This window comes from Oncorhynchus mykiss, chromosome 17 (assembly GCF_013265735.2).
Source record: "Oncorhynchus mykiss isolate Arlee chromosome 17, USDA_OmykA_1.1, whole genome shotgun sequence".
Classification (NCBI taxonomy): Eukaryota; Metazoa; Chordata; class Actinopteri; order Salmoniformes; family Salmonidae; genus Oncorhynchus; species Oncorhynchus mykiss.
This window is the reverse complement of record NC_048581.1, coordinates 27931336-27953242: the sequence shown is the minus strand read 5'-3', so window position 1 is coordinate 27953242 and position 21907 is coordinate 27931336. Positions and strand designations below refer to the sequence as shown.

The 21907-nt window shown below is 42.3% G+C and overlaps 1 protein-coding gene across 1 annotated transcript; it reads left to right on the top strand.

The window, feature by feature from the left end:
- The first annotated feature begins 494 nt into the window (after nt 1-494).
- LOC100136279 (hexokinase-1) lies at nt 495-21412 on the top strand. The gene is made up of 18 exons (XM_036949561.1): nt 495-892; nt 2458-2620; nt 6462-6610; nt 7215-7334; nt 10519-10614; nt 10698-10797; nt 11000-11183; nt 11539-11694; nt 11866-12099; nt 12336-12640; nt 13127-13275; nt 13480-13599; nt 14259-14354; nt 16499-16598; nt 16847-17030; nt 17347-17502; nt 17830-18063; nt 19933-21412. Exons 1-18 carry the CDS (start codon nt 830-832, stop codon nt 20093-20095), a joined length of 2772 nt encoding a protein of 923 aa, XP_036805456.1. The 5' UTR covers nt 495-829; the 3' UTR covers nt 20096-21412.
- Nucleotides 21413-21907: the final 495 nt, after the last annotated feature.

Sequence of the window (21907 nt, the reverse complement as noted above, 5' to 3'; positions counted from 1 at the left end):
ACACAAACACTCAACTCAGAGACCTTAACCTAAAGTATATTTCTATATATGTCCCTAGAGCTGTGAGGGTGCCCTTCAGTCACCTACAATCATCCAGCTGATGCCCCAGCATGAGGATGGTGATGCAGAGGAGAGGAATGACATCATCATGTGATTGCCCTCCTACTTGCACGTCCTCCCCTGGGTACAGACATGCCGGCCGGGAGTCTCTCCCTCTCTTTTTCTCTATCCCTCTCTTTCAATGACTCTCTCTCTGCTGCTTCGTGGAGAGGGGTGGGATACTGTATCAACCAAGCCTCCACTTCCTCCCTTATCCATTTCTCTTGCAATCCCCCTTTCCCTCCCACCTCTCTCTCTCTTCCTATCCCCCATTCTTCTCTCCTCCTTTCCTGAGCTGAAGGAGAAGCCCTCAGCCCCCCCTCCCCTTGCCATACTCGGCTGAGCCAATCAGTGTACGGTGGGGGCAGGGCTTAACTGACCACCATTCCAGTGCAGCACTGCATCCACCAACAGACAGGCAGCTAGCAGGGAGCAGCTAGAAGAGCTAGCACCACAGCACTGAGACACAGACAAGACACTGTGTGTGTGCCTATGTGTGTGCAACCAAGGCACAGCTTCTTCTTCTTCACTGTTTTACTAGCACTTTTACCTCACAATTATTTTCAAAGGGGACTAGGGCAGCTCAGGTCTGCGTTTCCTCCTCATTAGAATAAAGAAGGGATCAGTGAAGGACAAGAGAGAGCTTGGAAATCGGTTGTTCTTTCCTCCCTTTTCTCTCACCTCCCTCCGTCCGTCAGTTGCTGACAGCCCTCGCATACGTGCAGGCAGGATGATAGCGGCACAGCTTCTGGCATATTACTTCACTGAGCTGAAGGATGACCAGGTTAAGAAGGTGAGTGACTACAACACTTTTACTGTACTCTTCCCTCTAGAATGGGTCAGTTCTGCAAGAGTAGACGCTGCTGACAGTCATGGACACTGGTTGATGGTTGATGCTATCTGCATATCAATATGCCTCTGGGACATGTGATGAGGCTGGGCGAGGATGGAGCTTTGGGAGGGAAGCCATGATGGACATCTGATTTAATATTGATGAGTGGTTAGTCTTGTCTAGAGTAAGTGTTGGAACAGGAGTGTGCAGTTTTTAATAAACACACGGTGTGTCCTTGAGATTAGGATGTGCCAGCTTGGTGGGCTAGCTGGTGGTGGTCGTGATGCAGTGCATGCTAGCCCCCCTCTCATCACTAAGGAGTGTTTCCGGGGCGTCTGTTGCCGGGGCCTCTGAAGCAGACAGGTGTCTGTGAGCTAGAGGCTGCTTAGAAGGAAGCTGTGAGCACTTCCTCTCTCCCTCCCCCTCTTCTTCTCTCTCTCTCTCGGTCTCTCCCTCTCCATCGTCATGGAAACGGTTAAAGTGCCAAACCCCACCTTGCCTCGCCATCCTCCTCCCCTGACACTAGGCCTGTAACCAAATCAATTCCCTCGTTCATTCCCGTGGATAGGAGGGGACACGCCCGTTAGTGATAGACAGATGTTGACCTCAGATCAGAACAGAAACAAGGCACGACATGTAGATGTCAGAGAAGCATCAGATAATCTAGTTGTCTCAGGACACACATTATACATTAATAAATTAATTGGTTTTGACTTGACCTGTGTGACATCCCCTAGAGACTGAGTAAAGACAGAGTGGCTCATTCTCTGACAAAGTGTGGGATAGGATTTGTGATGTCATACGTGACGTGTAGTGCAGCATGTGCACGTGCCCTTAGTACTGTAGCTAGTTACTAATGTGTGATTCACCACAGCAGTGAAAATGTTAAGGCCCCTGGGAATAAACTCAGTTAACCATTACATTCCTGATTAAGACCTGTATGAGGGCTGATTCAGCAAAATATTAAATTATCTTAATCATGACATTTTTTTGATGCCCCAAAATTGTACTAATACTTACCATTGTGATGAAAACAGATGGTCTCTGATAGTGTGCATTTCATAACGTTTGTAGCCTACTACTACTTAATTACTAGCGTCACACACATACTCGTCTCTATGTGAAGCCTGCACAATGCTATTTATATCAGGACAATCATTCTCGAGCTATCGGCTCTACAGCAGTAATATTGTTCAGCTCAGCTCTTCTTTTTGGATCCCCATAGCGACTGGTGAATACTAATGCCACTGCAAGAGATTATATAATAATCTGTGGATCCTATCCAGTTGTTCCCCGTGGATTGTGTTCCATTGCACTCTGGAATAATATAACAACTTGTAATGTCTGTCTGTCTTCATATTGCTAATTACCTGCACTCCATCATTGGTTGAGTAATATACAGTATCATAACGATACATAATAGTTAGGGTCAGTAAAACTCAAGACCCTAATCTTCGTATATACTGTATCATGATGACATATCATCATAACATATTGTATCCATTCTTTCCTGTGGTGGTCTATAGATCGACAAGTACCTTTACTCTATGCGTTTCTCTGACGAGACACTGCATGACATCAAGTGTCGGTTCCGGCGGGAGCTGGAGAACGGGCTGGGCCGCGACACCCACACCACCGCGACCGTCAAGATGTTGCCCACCTTTGTCAGGTCCATCCCTGATGGATCAGGTAAAGTGTCAAGTCAATACAGAATAAACTTCAATGCAATAGTGGTTCCGTGTGGCTCAGTTGGTTCACGAGCCAAAACGGGTTGCACAAAGTCATACATTTCATATGATATATTACATCCTGCAAAAAAATTATAATAATAATAATTTTCCTGCAATTCGGATGATATGTTACGAATTGGAAAATGCTTAATTAATATCGCCTTCAATCTCTTTAATAAAGTACAGCAATATATACAGTGGGTTAAAAAAGTATTTAGTCAGCCACCAATTGTGCAAGTTCTCCCGCTTAAAAAGATGAGAGAGGCCTGTAATTAAATCATCATAGGTACACTTCAACTATGACAGACAATATGAGAAAAAAAAATCCAGAAAATCACATTGTAGGATTATAAATGAATTTATTTGCAAATTATGGTGGAAAATAAGTGTTTGGTCAATAACAAAAGTTTATCTCAATACTTTGTTATATACCCTTTGTTGGCAATGACAGAGGTCAAATGTTTTCTGTAAGTCTTCACAAGGTTTTCACACACTGTTGCTGGTATTTTGGCCCATTCCTCCATGCAGATCTCCTCTAGAGTAGTGATGTTTTGGGGCTGTTGCTGGGCAACACGGACTTTCAACTCCCTCCAAAGATTTTCTATGGGGTTGAGATCTGGAGACTGGCTAGGCCCCTCCAGGACCTTGAAATGCTTCTTACGAAGCCACTCCTTCGTTGCCCGGGCGGTGTGTTTGGGATCATTGTCATGCTGAAAGACCCAGCCACGTTTCATCTTCAATGCCCTTACTGATGGAAGGAGGTTTTCACTCAAAATCTCACGATACATGGCCCCATTCATTCTTTCCTTTACACGGATCAGTCGTCCTGGTCCCTTTGCAGAAAAACAGCTCCAAAGCATGATGTTTCCACCCCCATGCTTCACAGTAGGTATGGTGTTCTTTGGATGCAACTCAGCATTCTTTGTCCTCCAAACACGACGAGTTGAGTTTTTACCAAAAAGTTATATTTTGGTTTCATCTGACCATATGACATTCTCCCAATCTTCTTCTGGATCATCCAAATGCTCTCTAGCAAACTTCAGATGGGCCTGGACATGTACTGGCTTAAGCAGGGGGACACGTCTGGCACTGCAGGATTTGAGTCCCTGGTGGCGTAGTGTGTTACTGATGGTAGGCTTTGTTACTTTGGTCCCAGCTCTCTGCAGGTCATTCACCAGGTCCCCCCCATGTGGTTCTGGGATTTTTGCTCACCGTTCTTGTGATGATGATCATTTTGACCCCACGGGGTGAGATCTTGCGTGGAGCCCCAGATCGAGGGAGATTATCAGCGGTCTTGTATGTCTTCCATTTCCTAATAATTGCTCCCACAGTTGATTTCTTCAAACCAAGCTGCTTACCTTTTGCAGATTCAGTCTTCCCAGCCTGGTGCAGGTCTACAATTTTGTTTCTGGTGTCCTTTGTCAGCTCTTTGGTCTTGGCCATAGTGGAGTTTGGAGTGTGACTGTTTGAGGTTGTGGACAGGTGTCTTTTATACTGATAACAAGTTCAAACAGGTGCCATTAATACAGGTAACGAGTGGAGGACAGAGGAGCCTCTTAAAGAAGAAGTTACATGTCTGTGAGAGCCAGAAATCTTGCTTGTTTGTAGGTGACCAAATACGTATTTTCCACCATAATTTGCAAAATAATTAATTAAAAATCCTACAATGTGATTTTTTGGATTTTCCCCCCTCATTTTGTCTGTCATAGTTGAAGTATACCTATGATGAACATTACAGGCCTCTCTCATCTTTTTAAGTGTAAGAACTTGCACAATTGGTGGCTGACTAAATACTTTTTTGCCCCACTGTACATTGGAAATAATCCAAACTGATGATGTTAGCTGCCTCTCTGCATTACAAAAAAACCTATACATTCATAATCATAAGATAATGGCATGGATCCCATTTGGACCTGCAGCTTGCATATCTACTGGCATGTCCTTTCAGGCTACTTCTAGTAAAAGCACTTTTAACTCTACATTGAAAATAGTGTTTATACTGTAAGCACTTTAAAGCACACTACACTCGCAGCTTATCTGTGCTGCAAAAATGTGCTGAGGTATTTTAAATGGCCTGTGCCATTCTGTGCCATTAGGCTTTTTGTGTGTACTGTGTGGCCCCTGTATTTCAACTTGGCAGGTCATATGGCCACATAGCGCCATTGTTGTGAGCCCAGGAGCAAAGCAGTGCTCTCTGTGACCACTAGAGTGTCTATGGGCTGTCAGTATGATTAGCTGTGCAATAGCAGTGCATGATAACATTTAATATCACTGACGCTGATCATTCAACTGCTAGATACAGAGACACTGAGCTCATGCAAAATGATGCAGGGGTCCACCGTTGGGGTAGTTGGGTTTATTGGGGACAGTTGGAGTTATTTTTGTTCAGTTTATAGTATATAAAATGTATATGTTGTAGATGAAATTTAAAGTTACAGGTAAGATTTATAGTTTAAGACATGAAAAAAGAGGAGATGAGTTCACTGTTTGTTTCCTTGTTTGTTTACTGCTGATTGTCTGTCAACATCAGTTAAAATGCCCAGCCCTCATTAATAAATAACTAGAGTATTGGGTTACATTAACAAATGTAATGTTGAATGTCAACAGGCAATCTTCCCAGCATAAAGTTACTACTTTGGAGAAGAGGATGGAAAATACTTAATGTAAAATGTTGCCTGATAATAAAATGTCAGAAAGTTATTTTGAACTTGCTGATTGTAGAGGCCACTGCTGATAGTAGAGGCCACTGATAGTAGAGCCCACTGCTGATTGTAGAGGCCACTGCTGATAGTAGAGGGCATTGTCAAGAGGTTTACTCCAAACATCCAACCTATGCATAGACCAGGGTGGCCTATCTTTGTTTGTAAACAGAGTGGCCTGTGGACAGTAAATCCCAAGGTCCAACAAGGCTAGCCTTGCAGAGGGGTCGTATCATAAAGCCAGCCTGCCGTGAGCAGTTCCCTGTCATCTTGCATGTTATAAATAGCCATAGTTTTCAGCCACTGGACATGAAGTGGTCTGGGAAGGGGGATTCAGTCAAAGTTCAAAGTTGAGGCTATGGTGACAGCTGACAACTGATATGTGTCAAGTATGTGAGATGTGTGCAAAAGTATTATAAACAATTTACTTAATTACACAGGCCAATCACAAGCCATCAATGCCATGATCAACAAGATAGCAACACATGATATATATTTTCTGTGATGGTATTCTCTACAGAGTAAGGAAAGATGAATATCAACAGTGGAGAACTCTTTTAACTGCAGGCCCTTTATTGTAAACTACAATCTAGATGGAACAGCAGTACTCTATAACAGTGTTATAACAGAATATTACCTAGTTAGCCTGAGGATAGAATTCTACTTTGCTTTAATGGCAGCTACAAATGGAGCCATCGTCTAGTCTGTAGGCCATCAGACACACCTCCATCCAATACAGCTCAGTGACATTTCATTCCAGACAGGTCAAGGGAACAGATTGTGATAATGCTCTGTGGTCAACACCAGACAGATAGTGTAATTAGATCAGCTTAGTGTCTGGAGTACACAAACAGCTTGGTGCTTGATATATACAATCAATATAAACAGGCCTTTCTTTACCTTTTGAGGACAGAGTATGATTTTGTCTCTCTTCCTAGAATGACATAATCCTGACATATAGCACCTGGCAGGCAATCAATTCAGTTCACCTAAAAGGAATTTTGTAGAAAGTAACACGCTGCTTGAAAGACACTAGAAAATAGGTAATATTGTTCATGTATTTTCTTCTGTGTTTTTATTTTATTTTCTCCAATCTGACAGAAAAGGGGGATTTCTTAGCTCTGGATCTGGGTGGCTCCAACTTCCGTATCCTGCGCGTGAAGGTGACACAAGACAAGAAGCAGCCGGTTCAGATGGAAAGCCTAGTCTACGAGACCCCTGAGGACATTATCCATGGGAGTGGGACACAGGTCAACAACACCACAAAACACCACCAAAAAACTAAACAAAACACCCCAAAATACAACAAAACAAACTCAAACACAACAAAAAACACCCTCAAAACTGCCCAAACACTTCCAGACCATTGCCTCAAGTCTCATTCACTCACATCAGAGGTTCACCGGGTCAAACAATAAGGATAACTCTGTATAAAAGCAGGTACTCAATATTGTTGTATGGATCTGTTTGTCCTATGAAGTGGGTGTGACATCAAGACCCCCATCACTACACTGTTGACATCTGTTGACTGTTGAAACTCCCGGAGAGAGGGCAGTTGGCAACAGTAACGTGATACCCACAACAATTCTGTAACAAGAGAGATCAATTGTAATTGGTTGAAACAAAAAAAACATTCCACACTGTAACCTATAGGCCTACAGAGTGGTCGTAGTAGAGGACTGACATGAAGAACTGCTGGCCACCATCATGATTTACCAATTCAAACCAGTTAAATTGTTAATTAGGGGTTTGACAAGCCAATAGGGTTGGGTTGCTGCTACTGTTATTATGTGTAATTGTATAACTACGTGCTTCTGTCTCACTCCTCAATGCAAGTTATTTTTATGTCTGTAGCTCTTTGACCATGTCGCAGAATGCCTTGGTGACTTCATGGAGAAGCAAAAGATCAAGGATAAAAAACTCCCTGTAGGATTCACATTCTCCTTCCCATGTGCACAAACTAAACTGGATGAGGTAAGAGGTTCCAATAATGTATGCTTTTATAATGTTTTAATGCTTTATTTGAGATGTTGAGAAACCACAATAAATGGCATAATTGGTTTAATTATATTTAAGTATAAGACAACTTTTAGGGTTTGAGTTTGCACAGTTATGTTGTAGAGCAGGGGTGTCAAAGTCAAATGGACGGAGGGCCAAATAAAAAAATCAGCTACAAGACGAGGGCCGGACTGTTCGAATGTTCATTGAAAAATTTTTAAATGACGCATATAGTCTAGTGAACCTAATTGAACCTACTGAAAACCTAACAAATATATTACAATATGATCAGATAAATAAAGCAATATTTTCTTATGGCTCTGTCAGTAATCTTTAATTTTCAACAGACACAAAAGACAAATTTCCTTTATATAAATATCCCCATAACATGAACATTAAATGAAAGAAACCGGTATTCAAGGCACCATCAGTAGACTATATTTTCTATTTTAGCAAAAGTGGGCTAAATTTACTTCAAAGAAAAAACAATAATAGCAATTTTCTATCATCCACTCAACTGAAATATTTTTAAAATATAATTGGATTGAAATACAAAAAAATAAAGTGCAAAAATCTATTAATCAAAAACAACACTTTGTTTAAGGAGAAGTAACATGCAGTGAAAACAAATATTAAATTTTAACTTTTAAACTTGAACTGAGTAAAAACTCTAAATATGTGATTGCACAGTAATGTTCACTTGTTTGAGGTTGAGGGTGATACTTGGTGGTGTCCCATCTTTTCCACAAGTTCATCAATGTTCGGGGTAAGGCTCTGAGCTGAAGAAATCCTCAGAATTGAGTGGAGGTGTTCAGCAGTAAGTCGACTTCTGTGTGATGTTTTGTTCAGGTTCATCAAAGAAAACAGTTGTTCACACAGGTATGTGCTGCCAAACATAGACAACGTTTGAGCAGCCTGGATGCGCAGCTGGGGCATTGTGCCGGGGAGGAAACGGGCGAACTCCGCAGCACCCACTGCCGCATATTTTGCCCTCAGTGCATCATTGCATTGGAGGTCAATCAACTCCATTTGGAGGTTTGGTGGTGAGCTTTCCACGTCAACAGCAAATGGGTTACCGAGCAGTTCCAACCTGCTTTTTTGTGCTTCAAAGTCAGCAAATCGGCGTCGAAAGTCAGCGGCAAGCATACCTATTTTATCAGCCAACTGTGTGCTCGGGAACGCACTGGTAGAGAGCTTCTCTTTCATGGTCTGGCAGCTGGGAAAGTGGCTCAAATTTTCTTTCCGCATCTGCGTCTCCCACAGAGTCAGTTTGGTTTTAAATGCCTTCACTGTACTGTACATATCAGAGATGACACGATCCCGACCCTGCAGCTGCAAGTTTATTGCATTCAGATGACTCGTAATGTCACACAGAAAAGCCATTTCACACAGAAACATTTCGTCTCGGAGTTGTGTTGTGTCTTTCCCTTTGCTGTCCAAGAACAGACAAATCTCCTCACGAAGCTCGAAACATCTTTGAAGCACCTTTCCCTGGCTTAGCCATCGCACCTCTGTGTGATAAGGCAAATCACCATGCTCCGTTTCTAACTCCGTCAGAAATGCCTTGAACTGGCGGTGATTCAAACCTTTGGCTCTGATAAAGTTAACTGTGCGCGTGATGATGCTCATTACATGCTCCATTTTCAAGGCTTTACCGCACAACGCTTCCTGGTGTATGATACAATGATAAGCTGTCAGCTCACCTGTCGCGTTTTCCTCTTGCATCTTTTCCCGTATCTTCGCCACCAGTCCGCTCCTGTGTCCACACATCGCAGGTGCTCCGTCGGTTGTCAAACCCACGAGTTTTTCCCAAGGCAGCTCCATCTCATTTACACATCTTGACACCTCTTCATACAAATCATGCCCCGTAGTTGTGCCATGCATAGGACGTAAAGCCAAAAACTCCTCTGTCACGCTTAGGTTGGAGTCCACTCCGCGGATGAAAATTGACAACTGGGCAATGTCAGAAATGTCGGTGCTCTCATCCACAGCCAAGGAATATGCAATAAAATCTTTTCCCTTTTTCACAAGCTGCTCTTTTAGATTGATGGACAACTGGTCTACTCTCTCGGCAATGGTGTTTCTGCTCAGACTCACATTTAAAAAGAGTTGCCTTTTTTCTGGGCAAACTTCGTCACAAACTTTAATCATGCAGTTTTTGATGAAATCCCCCTCCGTAAATGGCCGGGCTGATTTAGCGATCTCTTCTGCCAAAATAAAACTGGCCTTGACAGCAGCCTGGCCTTGTGATTTGGCTTTTTTGAACAGAGCCTGTCGAGATTTGAGGCCTCGTTTTAATTCCTCTGCCTTTTGTAGCCTTTGTTCCATGTCCATATTCTTGTTTTTGTCCGCGTGTTTCGTTTCATAATGTCGTCTCAGATTATACTCTTTCAGTACCGCCACACTTTCTCCACACAGAAGACACACAGGTTTTCCAGCTACCTTCGTGAACATATACTCCGACTCCCACCTTGTTTGAAACCCCCGGTTCTCAGTATCCACCTTCCGTTTTGCCATTTTTGATGGGTATCTGAAAGTTAATTTTACTGTGATGCTGACGACTGCTGTGCCAATAAATATTGAAATGAAGCAGCCTACTGCTCGGTGCGTCACCTTTGCATTGTGGGAAATGTAGTATTGGTGCGTGTAAAAGATCTGCGGGCTGCCGGCTTGCTGCGGGCCGGTTCTAATAATAAATCAAGATCATCCCAGGGGCCGTAAAAAACCTTCTTGCGGGCCGGATGTGGCCCGCGGGCCTTGACTCTGACATATGTGTTGTAGAGTATACAACTGCGGGGGTGGTACCTGCCTGGGGGACAAAATCCTCATTTTAAAAGCCATTTTAAAAGCCAACACTAGCTAAGACTAGCCAACACTAGCCAACACCAGTTAACACCAGATAAAACTAGCTAAGACTAGCCAACACCAGCTAACTCTAGCTAAGACTAGCCAACTCTAGCCAACACTAGCTAACACTAGCTAAGACTAGCCAACACCAGTCAACACCAGCTAACTCTAGCTAAGACTAGCCAACTCTAGCCAACACTAGCTAACACTAGCTAAGACTAGCCAACACCAGTCAACACCAGCTAACACTAGCTAAGACTAACACTAGGTGGTCATAGGACAGATTTATTAAAGAAAGTGCTGTCTGTTAAAGGCCGTCTTAGTGACTTGGACAAAGAAGTTTAAAGTGAGTGGTGTAGAAGGCATGGACGTTGTGAAGCTTCTGAACAAGGCCATCAAGAAACGAGGGGTGAGTTTTCTTATTTCTTAACCATAATTGAATTACCACGTGTTCCACTGGAAGAGAATTAGAAAACATATTGTATTTGTCAGGACTATGAAGCTGACATCATGGCAGTGGTCAATGACACAACCGGAACAATGATGACCTGTGGGTTCGACGATCAACGATGTGAAGTTGGCATTATCATAGGTGAGGATACACAGCATTCAAGACATGTATGTTCGCATACACTCAAAAGTGTATGGCAAAGAATGGTTGTGTCATTGTAGACTCATGTTAATTCTAAAATTAAGTGAAAATTAAGCAGATGCCCATTTTGCGGCACAGCATTCTCCTGTGGCTTGCCGTAGTGCTCCAGACAGGTTATTTACTAGGCTGGGTGTACTTTCAGGTACTGGTACTAATGCCTGCTACATGGAGGAGCTGCGGCACATTGACCTGGTGGAGGGAGACGAGGGCAGGATGTGCATCAACACAGAGTGGGGGGCGTTCGGGGACGACGGGTCCCTGGAGGACCTCCGTACAGAATTTGACCGGGAGATCGACCGAGGCTCCCTCAACCCTGGGAAACAGCTGTAAGTCAAGACAGCAGGGCCTGCATGGAACTCAGGACTGCTATGTGGAATATATGTTGATAGTTGTTGCTATAACGGACTTATTACCTAAAGCTAATTACGGTACAATTTGTCAGTTAAAAATCACTACAAGTGATAAATATATAGGGCTCCAGGCCAGGGGCTTGCCACCCTCACCGCCAAGATAAAACAGAAAACAGTGTAGACATTGTTCAACCCAAGCAGGTATTTACAAAATCTCTGGGAAGAGTCATGTCACAAAACAATAAATCCTCAGAGAACGTAAAGCTGTGTATTTGTTTACAAGCCCTAAAAATAAACTGACAGTGTCTCTGTTGTGTCTGTGTCTGGGAAGGTTTGAGAAAATGGCCAGCGGGATGTTTATGGGAGAGCTGGTCCGCCTCATCCTGGTCAAGATGGCCAAGGAGGGACTGCTGTTCGAGGGTCGGATAACCCCTGAGCTTCTGACAAAAGGGAAGATCGAAACGAAGCATGTTTCAGCCATTGAGAAGTAAGAGGTCAACCATGGAGTTTCTTCCAAGGAAAATATACACAACTTCATTGTTTTTGTGGACTATATGACCTCCATTACATACAATGAAAAGTTATTTGAGGCTAAGTGAGCTGTAGAGCTCATGCACTACATAAATTCTTGCCATTGACCTCTCTCTCCCCATAACAGGAGCAAGGAAGGCCTGACCAAATGCAAAGAGATTCTAACGAGGCTTGGGGTGGAGCCTTCTCAAGAGGACTGTGTTGCCGTACAACACGTGTGCACTATCGTATCCTTCCGCTCTGCGAACCTCATCGCAGCTACACTGGGAGGTATCCTTACTCGGCTGAAGGACAACAAGGGAGTCGCCCGCCTGCGCACCACTGTGGGCATTGATGGGTCGATGTACAAGATGCACCCTCAGTGAGTACTCAATCCTGCAGAAGGTTGATAGGACCTCCTCTGTGCAAGAACACAATAAGAGAACAGAAGGGAATTTCAAAATAGCCACAGGTGTCAAAGAATATGCTGGTCTCTACCACAAGTGATGATGCAATAACATATCAAGATTGACATTTCTCTGACAAGTACTAGACTTTGATACAAAAATCCAAACAGCTTGTAATCTCTTCCATTCATCCGCCCTTCTCTCTCTGCAGATATGCCCGGCGTCTCCACAAGACGGTGCGGCGTTTGGTGCCCGACTCTGACGTCCGTTTCCTGCTGTCCGAGAGCGGAAGTGCTAAGGGTGCTGCCATGGTGACGGCGGTAGCGTACCGTCTGGCCGACCAGACGCGCCAGATTGCCCAGACACTGGCCGAGTTCCGTCTGAGCAAAGCCCAGCTGCTGGAGGTGAAGAAGAGGATGAGGACAGAGATCGAGAACGGCCTGGGGAAAAAGACCCACGACTCAGCCACAGTCAAGATGCTGCCCACCTACGTGCGCAGCACGCCTGACGGAACAGGTGACCAACAGGAGGGGTTGTGGAAGGATGGATGGATGGATAGCAGGAAGGATTTAAATGCGGAATTAATATATCTTCTCACCACTATTCACAGTTGGCGGGAATCAGTTCCATCTGAATTGTAGTCGAATCAAGAATTCAATTACACCTCCATAGAGGAATTCCTTGTTCAACCGTTAGGGAATAAAATGGGACTGACCCCTGCAAAAGTTTAAAAGCTTCAGTGCTTTCATAATTGGTCTACTTTTTGTACTTTTTGTATAATCCTTGGGCATTTGCATGTTAGAATCCCTTTGTTTTTACTGAACCGTTACCCAATATCCCTGCCTAATCTGAACAGCAGATGAATGTCACTGACCTCAAGCAATTCATACAGGTAGAACTATGAGAATTAACATTTGAAGCATGAGAATATCTTATGGAAATAGTGGTAGTTTGTATGGTATTGTAAAATCATTAGCTAATAAGCCAGCTCTCATGTTACAGAAAATGGGGATTTTCTGGCACTGGATCTGGGAGGGACAAACTTCCGGGTGCTGCTGGTTAAGATCCGTAGTGGGAAAAGGCGTACAGTGGAGATGCACAACAAAATCTACGCCATTCCCATCGAGGTCATGCAGGGCACGGGAGAGGAGGTACAGCAATGGCTGAAAATACTAAATGTCATTAGCCAAAAGCCATTAGATTCGGTCTCAATTCATGAACTATGATTCATCCGTTTTCAAATGTCCAAATAATTGAGTCTAATGTATTTCTGTCTGCACTGAAATAAATACAGTCAGCACATCATCAGTCAGCGTATGATTATTAAAGCCGTTTTTTCCCACCGTTTCCTCCAGCTCTTTGACCACATTGTGCACTGCATCTCTGACTTCCTGGACTACATGGGCATGAAGAGTGCCCGTCTGCCTCTGGGCTTCACCTTTTCCTTCCCCTGCCACCAGAAGAGCCTGGATGCAGTGAGTAGTTTATCTGCTGGCTAACATCTACCCTGGATGAGAACCCAAAATATATCCTGTTACGCAAGATCCTCCAAAAATGGAATCACTCTCACTGACAATTATGATCAACATTCGCATTTCACAGTATATTTCATTGATCGTTCTGAGTGATAGTCGTGTCTAATGTAACTATAAAATATGTGGATGCACTGAAAATCAAGTCAATGTATTAAGTGATCGTAGAGCTGGGACGATAAACTTAAAATTATTGACACCGAAGGCATTTTGCTGATATCGTTCATTGTGATAAGTAGCATATACTAGAGAAATGTGAAGTTTGAAATTCTATAAGTTTGCTAATATGGGTGATTGTTAATGGGACAATTGACGCTACAACAATACATCTTAGTTTTTTTGTGTGTGTAATAATAAAATGATGGTGTACATTATAATAAATATATATATATATGTATATATATATATATATATATATATATATATATATATATATATATATATATATATATATATATATATATATATATATATAAATGTATCGTTCTATTTTAGCGTTATCGCATAAATTCATGCAATTTATCGCAATATGGATTTTTGGCCATATCGTCCAGCTCTAGGTGATAGTAGCGTAACCAAAAAGTGCCTTTTCTGTTTTTCAGGGTATCCTTGTGAACTGGACCAAAGGCTTCAAATGCACAGACTGTGAGGGTGAAGACGTGGTGGAGCTTCTCCGGGAGGGCATCAAGAGGAAAGAGGTGAGGTTGGACACCACGCCTTATGTCACACCACTGTGATAATATGTAACACCTCCCCACAATATAACTCCATAGAGTAGAATCAAATAACTGGTGTGGAACCAGTTGCCAACAATTTTTCAGTGAGAATCACTATTGGCTCATTGATTTGTTGCTAGAAGTCGCTGGGTGACGTTTTGCCGTTGCCATGACGAAGTCACAGCACCAATTTGCCCTGCACAGCTGCGGTCTCCGACATAGCGTTTTCGCCACCTCTCCCACTGCACACCCCCTCCCCTTGTGCTTCTCTGCCTATCTGTGCACCATTGCAGTGCCTTTTTTGCACAGACAGCGTCTCCCATGTTTTGCGGGAGAAAAGTTTGAGTGGGAAAAGTCGCTAAATGCTATCAAAACCATAGAAATCCTTTGTGGGAAAACTCCCCAAAGGCAGCCTGAAAAGTAGTGAATTTGTTGCTAGGCTCTTTTATCAATACAAGTTGCTGGAGGTGTCTGAAAACTCGCTAAATATAGTAACAAAATCGCTAAATTGGCAATACTGTGTGGAACTGTCATTACACTCATGCGCCATAACTGAACAGCCACTACACTGTCTCAGTCACCATCAACTTTAACACCCCACGTAAAGGTTGATCTCATTCATAACACCATTTATCAACAATAAATCACTCTATGCGGTTGGAAATACTGATACCATCCCAAGTAACAATGTTTCAATTTATTCAACAATGCAAAATGCCAGACCACAATATTTAAATAAAACAATAGCATATCATGCTAAGTTAGCATTAGGAGCATATGCTAGTAGCATATGCAATGTCTCCATTGGCAACTTTCAGACGTGCTGCAGTAACTCGGTTATACTCAATGTGCTTCAGTCATTCTGGACTTGTTGTTCTGAGGGGTTCTCAGCCCAAATCACACACCAACATGTTTCTCAGTATCTTTTTTATCAATTTCACCTTTTTAGATGGAGGATGGAGTAAGTATTAGTTGAATGTCAATGAGCAAATTGATTCGGGAAAAAAACCCAGGTAAAACAGAGCCGCAATGCTAGTCTCGAAAACCTGTCCCTAGGCAACACAGTGACTAGAGCCTGGTTTCAATTATGGACTATTTTGGCATAGAGGAAGTACGTAATTACCTACGTCACTACTTTATTGGCTTGAATAAAATACTAAATATTGGCAAAATAAAAAAATACTAAATGTTGGCTAGCAAGATGGAGATCACTTTGGTTATTTTTAACTACTTTAACTAAAACCACTGCAAAGGTTTTTCCTGCAAGTTTTGGTTTTGAATCGCGACGTTCAGGCGTGACTGCCTCATGATTTGTTGGAGAGCCAAGATAATTGCTTTTTTTTAATCGATGTACTGTAGGTAGTGACGTAGTTAATCTATAACATAAAGAGTCAATTACTGAAACCAGTCCCTAGTCACTGTGTTGCCTAGGGTTGGATTTCCAGGACTACCGCAATGCAGAGGTGTGGAAATTGTTTAAATAGCATGTTATTAACATGGGAAAATTGTAATAAACAAGAATGCAAAAATGACTGTAAATAGTTAAAGGAAACGTATAAGACAAATGAACTTGAGAGTGTTTGTTGTGACCATTGTTGTGACCAAATTGCGAGTTTATATTTCTAGCAACAACAACAAAAAATCTGGATCTTTACAAATGGGAATGGGAATATGATATATTTTTGTCAATTGTGTGTGTATGTATGTGTATGCCTGTCTGTCTCCTGTCTGAGCTTCTGCATAATAATGAATGTGTGGAGGGTCAGTGGGTTGCATTGTTCTTGGAGTGCTATTTGAAAGGTTGCCATGTCTGATATCATCTTTCAGTTGAACCAGCCATTCACTAACATTTCCAGGGGGGAAAAGTGGATAATTCATTGAGAAATAACTGAGAAATAACCATTTGTACACACCAACACTCACACTGAAAATAATATCATGTTTTTTGCTTTACAACATGATGCATGACTCTAAATGGAGGTTTGTTTTCTGGTTGTGACAGTAAATTAAGGCGACGAATGAGGTTACTATTTAAAGCATTGGGTGAAGCAGAAAATGTATAGTTAAACTCACTCAAATGTACTGTTCAACTCATAATGTTGTTTGTGTGTTGTGTGTATGTGTAGGAGTTTGATCTGGATGTGGTAGCTGTGGTGAACGACACTGTTGGAACAATGATGACGTGTGCATATGAAGAGCCCACCTGTGAGGTTGGACTTATTGCAGGTATACAGTCCACTACTTATTTTAATTAACACAACCTTGTATTTTCTATCAAATGCAAAATAAGTTGATGAAATTAGATACAACGCTAATGGCTAAAACTTTTATACCAAATTGTATATAATTTACTGTAATGTACATTGTAATAAGTAGTATATCCGCAATTCATGTAATACTGTATAGATTTATAGACCTGGGATGTCACGTGCATTATAAACCTAAGACCTGGGATGTCACGTGTATTCTAACAGGGACAGGCAGTAACGCGTGTTACATGGAGGAGATGAGGAACATAGAGACGGTGGAGGGGAACGAGGGACGCATGTGCGTCAACATGGAGTGGGGCGCCTTCGGGGACAATGGGTGCCTGGACGATATCAGGACGCAGTACGACTGCGCCGTGGACGAGAACTCACTCAACGAGGGCAAACAGAGGTGACAATTGAACAGCCAAACTAGTAAATGGCTGAAATTGGTTTTTTTTTGGTTGTTGTTTTTTTGGCCTGAGTGTTTTGTTAATGGCCTGAGTATGCACCTGTACTTTATCGTATTTGAACCAGAATCCTTTATTGACTCTAAAATACTTTATTGTTATCCATAAAATAAAATGGTGCTTGGTTGTGATTGTTGGTATGTTAGACTAAGAGTCATCGATGGTCTACTGTACTATGTTCCCTGAGGAAAGATGGGCCAAACTAAATAACTAAGTTATATGCCTCACATTTTGGGTATGTTTCACTCCATGTCTCAGGTATGAGAAGATGTGTAGCGGCATGTACCTGGGAGAAATTGTGAGGAACATCCTGATTGACCTGACCAAGCGCGGCTTCCTGTTCCGTGGAAAGATCTCTGAGACGCTGAAGACCAGAGGCATCTTTGAGACCAAGTTCCTGTCCCAGATAGAGAGGTAGGGAACATGTGATTAAACTAAAAAATATCTCGCTGTACTTACATTTGACCCTATTAACTAAGGATATACACCTGGGGGTGTGCATAAGAATCCTGTTGTAATTTGGGATGTACAGAGATTATCTACGGTGTTGAGAACCAACACTTAATACAATTACAAATTGTTTACAACAATTGCATCTACATTGTTACAAACACATAAGAATATGATAGACACCTTCATGAGACTGTAACCAATATTAGGCCTACCTGTAAGCACAAGTAACTATTCAGTATCCAGTGATCCAATGGCTCTTGATGGACCTTTAACCCTTTCTTCCCCCAGCGATCGCCTGGCCTTGCTGCAGGTCAGGGCCATCCTACAGCAGCTGGGTCTGGACAGCACATGTGACGACAGTATCATCGTCAAGGAGGTATGCAGCACCGTGTCCCTCCGTGCGGCTCAGATCTGCGGAGCCGGAATGGCCGGCGTGGTGGACAAGATTCGTGAGAACAGAGGGCTGGACCACCTAGACGTCACTGTGGGGGTTGACGGAACACTCTACAAACTGCACCCACAGTGAGTGATGGAGGGATAGAGAGAGAGGAAGGGAGAGGGAAAAAATGAGAGCCAGCGTTAGCTCATAGTAAACTAAATCCAAAGCTTCCTTAAAATGTTAAAAGGTGGAAATTAGAAGCATTTCCATAATGACGTGTGATATTAGTGTCAGAGGATAAGGACATTTCACATCTGCTACATCTTGTCTACTTAGATATCATAGAAATAGAACTCTGAGTACAACTGTAATGAATCCGCATCATCAATTCAGTGATACAGTGGGGCAAAAAAGTATTTAGTCAGCCACCAATTGTGCAAGTTCTCCCACTTAAAAAGATGAGAGGCCTGTAATTTTCATCATAGGTACACTTCAACTATGACAGACAGAATGAGAAGAAAAAAAATCCAGAAAATCACATTGTAGGATTTGTAATGAATTTATTTGCAAATTATGGTGGAAAATAAGTATTTGGTCAATAACAAAAGTATCTCAATACTTTGTTATATAGCCTTTGTTGGCAATGACAGAGGTAAAACGTTTTCTGTAACTCTTCACAAGGTTTTCACACACTGTTGCTGGTATTTTGGCCCATTCCTCCATGCAGATCTGCTCTAGAGCAGTGATGTTTTGGGGCTGTTGCTGGGCAACACGGACTTTCAACTCCCTCCAAAGATTTTCTATGGGGTTGAGATTTGGAGACTGGCTAGGCCCCTCCAGGACCTTGAAATGCTTCTTACGAAGTCACTCCTTCGTTGCCCGGGCGGTGTGTTTGGGATCATTGTCATGCTGAAAGACCCAGCCACGTTTCATCTTCAATGCCCTTGCTGATGGGAGGAGGTTTTCACTCAAAATCTCACGATACATGGCCCCATTCATTCTTTCCTTTACACGGATCAGTCGTCCTGGTCCCTTTGCAGAAAAACAGCCCCAAAGCATGATGTTTCCACCTCCATGCTTCACAGTAGGTATGGTGTTCTTTGGATGCAACTCAGCATTCTTTGTCCTCCAAACACGATGAGTTGAGTTTTTACCAAAAAGTTATATTTTGGTTTCATCTGACCATATGACATTCTCCCAATCTTCTTCTGGATCATCCAAATGCTCTCTAGCAAACTTCAGACGGGCCTGGACATGTACTGGCTTAAGCAGGGGGACACGTCTGGCACTGCAGGATTTGAGTCCCTGGCGGCGTAGTGTGTTACTGATGGTAGGCTTTGTTACTTTGGTCCCAGCTCACTGCAGGTCATTCACTAGGTCCCCCTGTGTGGTTCTGGGATTTTTGCTCACCGTTGTGATCATAATTTACAGTAGAATTTTTAATCATTTTGTGATCAGAATTGCTCCCACAGTTGATTTCTTCAAACCAAGCTGCTTACCTATTGCAGATTCAGTCTTCCCAGCCTGGTGCAGGTCTACAATTTTGTTTCTGGTGTCCTTTGACAGCTGTTTGGTCTTGGCCATAGTGGAGTTTGGAGTGTGACTGTTTGAGGTTGTGGACAGGTGTCTTTTATACTGATAACAGGTTCAAACAGGTGCCATTAATACAGGTAACAAGTGGAGGACAGAGGAGCCTCTTAAAGAAGAAGTTACAGGTCTGTGAGAGCCAGAAATCTTGCTTGTTTGTAGGTGACCAAATACTTATTTTCCACCGTAATTTGCAAATTAATTAATTAAAAATCCTACAATGTGATTTTCTGGATTTTTTTTCTCTCATTTTGTCTGTCATAGTTGAAGTGTACCTATGATGAAAATTACAGGCCTTTCTCATCTTTTTAAGTGGAAGAACTTGCACAATTGGTGGCTGACTAAATACTTTTTTGCCCCACTGTATGTCCTATAAGAGACAATTATACTTATACTCGTCTGACTATGTGTGCCTGTCTCTCCAGCTTTTCCCGGATCTTCCACCAGACAGTGAAGGAGCTCGCCCCTAAGTGTAACGTCAACTTCCTGTTGTCGGAGGATGGGAGCGGCAAGGGTGCAGCCCTCATCACAGCTGTGGGCTGTCGCCAGAGAGCGCAAGAGGCACAGCAAGCGGCTCAGCAAGCGTAATGAGTTGCCCCTCCCATGACCTGTACAACGCCCTGCTACTCCAACTTTTCTTCCACCCACCGCACAGCTCTTCTCTCCATCTCCCCATAGCCCCAACAGCCGTGACTCCACCTGGTCACTCTCACAGCCGGAGACATGTCCGCATGCATAAGGAAGTAAAAATACTAGAATATTTCACCTTTATTTATTTATAATGCACCAGAAGGGTTTATCATTTAAATGTTTGTACATTTTCCTCGATAGCATGTTATCTTAAGTATCTGATAAATATAGTGCAAAACGTGTGTATTGTATAACAAAAGTTGGATTTTGCACCAAAAAAAAGTTCTCTGTACTTTCTACTGGATATGCGAGTTACAAGAGTAATAGTATTTTGGTAGAACTCTCAATTGAACCATTGAACATTTAATCCAATGAATGATACAACAACTCCTTTATAGTGATTACACTCTTTATATATCTTTTCCAAAAAGGCCTGTGTTTATAGGGTGGAAAGCAAGAGTCACGGCTGTAAAAAGTCAGAATTTTACACACCACCTACATACTATTTTCACACAATGTAATAGTCTACTACAATTTTTTTGTGTAAATGTATGTCAAAAGTAAGTCACATAATACAGTATTCCGCCTTCACCTAACCACTTTTTCTGAGGAGCTTGGAGAGTTGAATGACCCCCCCCCCAGTTAAAGTGTACTACCTTGTTGCTACATAAATGTGAATTACTACTATACCTTAGGTGTTGTGTTTTGTGTTCATTCCCACCTATACCTACGCATTGTGTGCAGAAATAATAAATGTTCATTGGGCCCCAAGACAAGAGTGGCTACTCCGAGCGCTTCTGTGTGTACTTGTGGCTGAATGTCTCTGTGAGTTCTACTGTAACATGACCTGAATGTCTCTGTGAGTCCTACTGTAACATGACCTGAATGTCTCTGCGAGTCCTACTGTAACATGACCTGAATGTCTCCGTGAGTCCTACTGTAACATGACCTGAATGTCTCTGTGAGTCCTACTGTAACATAACCTGAATGTTTCTGTGAGTCCTACTGTAACATGACCTGAATGTCTCTGTGAGTCCTACTGTAACATGACCTGAATGTCTCTGTGAGTCCTACTGTAACATGACCTGAATGTCTCTGTGAGTCCTACTGTAACATGACCTGTAGCTTTACATGTCCAAAGCTCTATGAAGACTGCATGCCTTATTCTGTGACAAATGGAGGGTCCTGGATCCTTTTATTTTATATATCAAAATAGATTTGTGTTCCAAACTGTGACAAGTGAATTCATTAAATTATATTTTGTTGTGCAGTAAATACTGTGGAGATGTCTCTTTCTTAGAATTTCATTGTACAGGTGGAGCTGATTCTACAATAAGCTTCAAGACATAGCAAAAGACAACACCAATGGTGGATGGGCTATTTTAAACTTAAATAGACATAATTCTTCAACTCAAGGGTTCTTCCTTGTTGTCTATCACCAAAGAAAAAGCAGAATTCATTAAAGGTAGACATGATGTTTAAAATTGCATATAAAACTTAGTTTAGGTAAAGCAGTGGTTCTTGAATGGTTTTGCATCGGGACACAAATTGAGTTGCGATCCAATACTAGCATCACCAAAATGCAATCTGGAAAACTATTTGAAATGCTATATTGATAGTAAATGTACAAATTATAAACTGGGAACAACAGTCCCACCTTTTTTCATTGTCAATCATTCCATGTTGCCCATATTCTTGATGAAGAATGTCAAACTCAATGATTTGAGACCTCTAAATCAGCGTTGTTAATAGCGCTGTTAATAACTATAT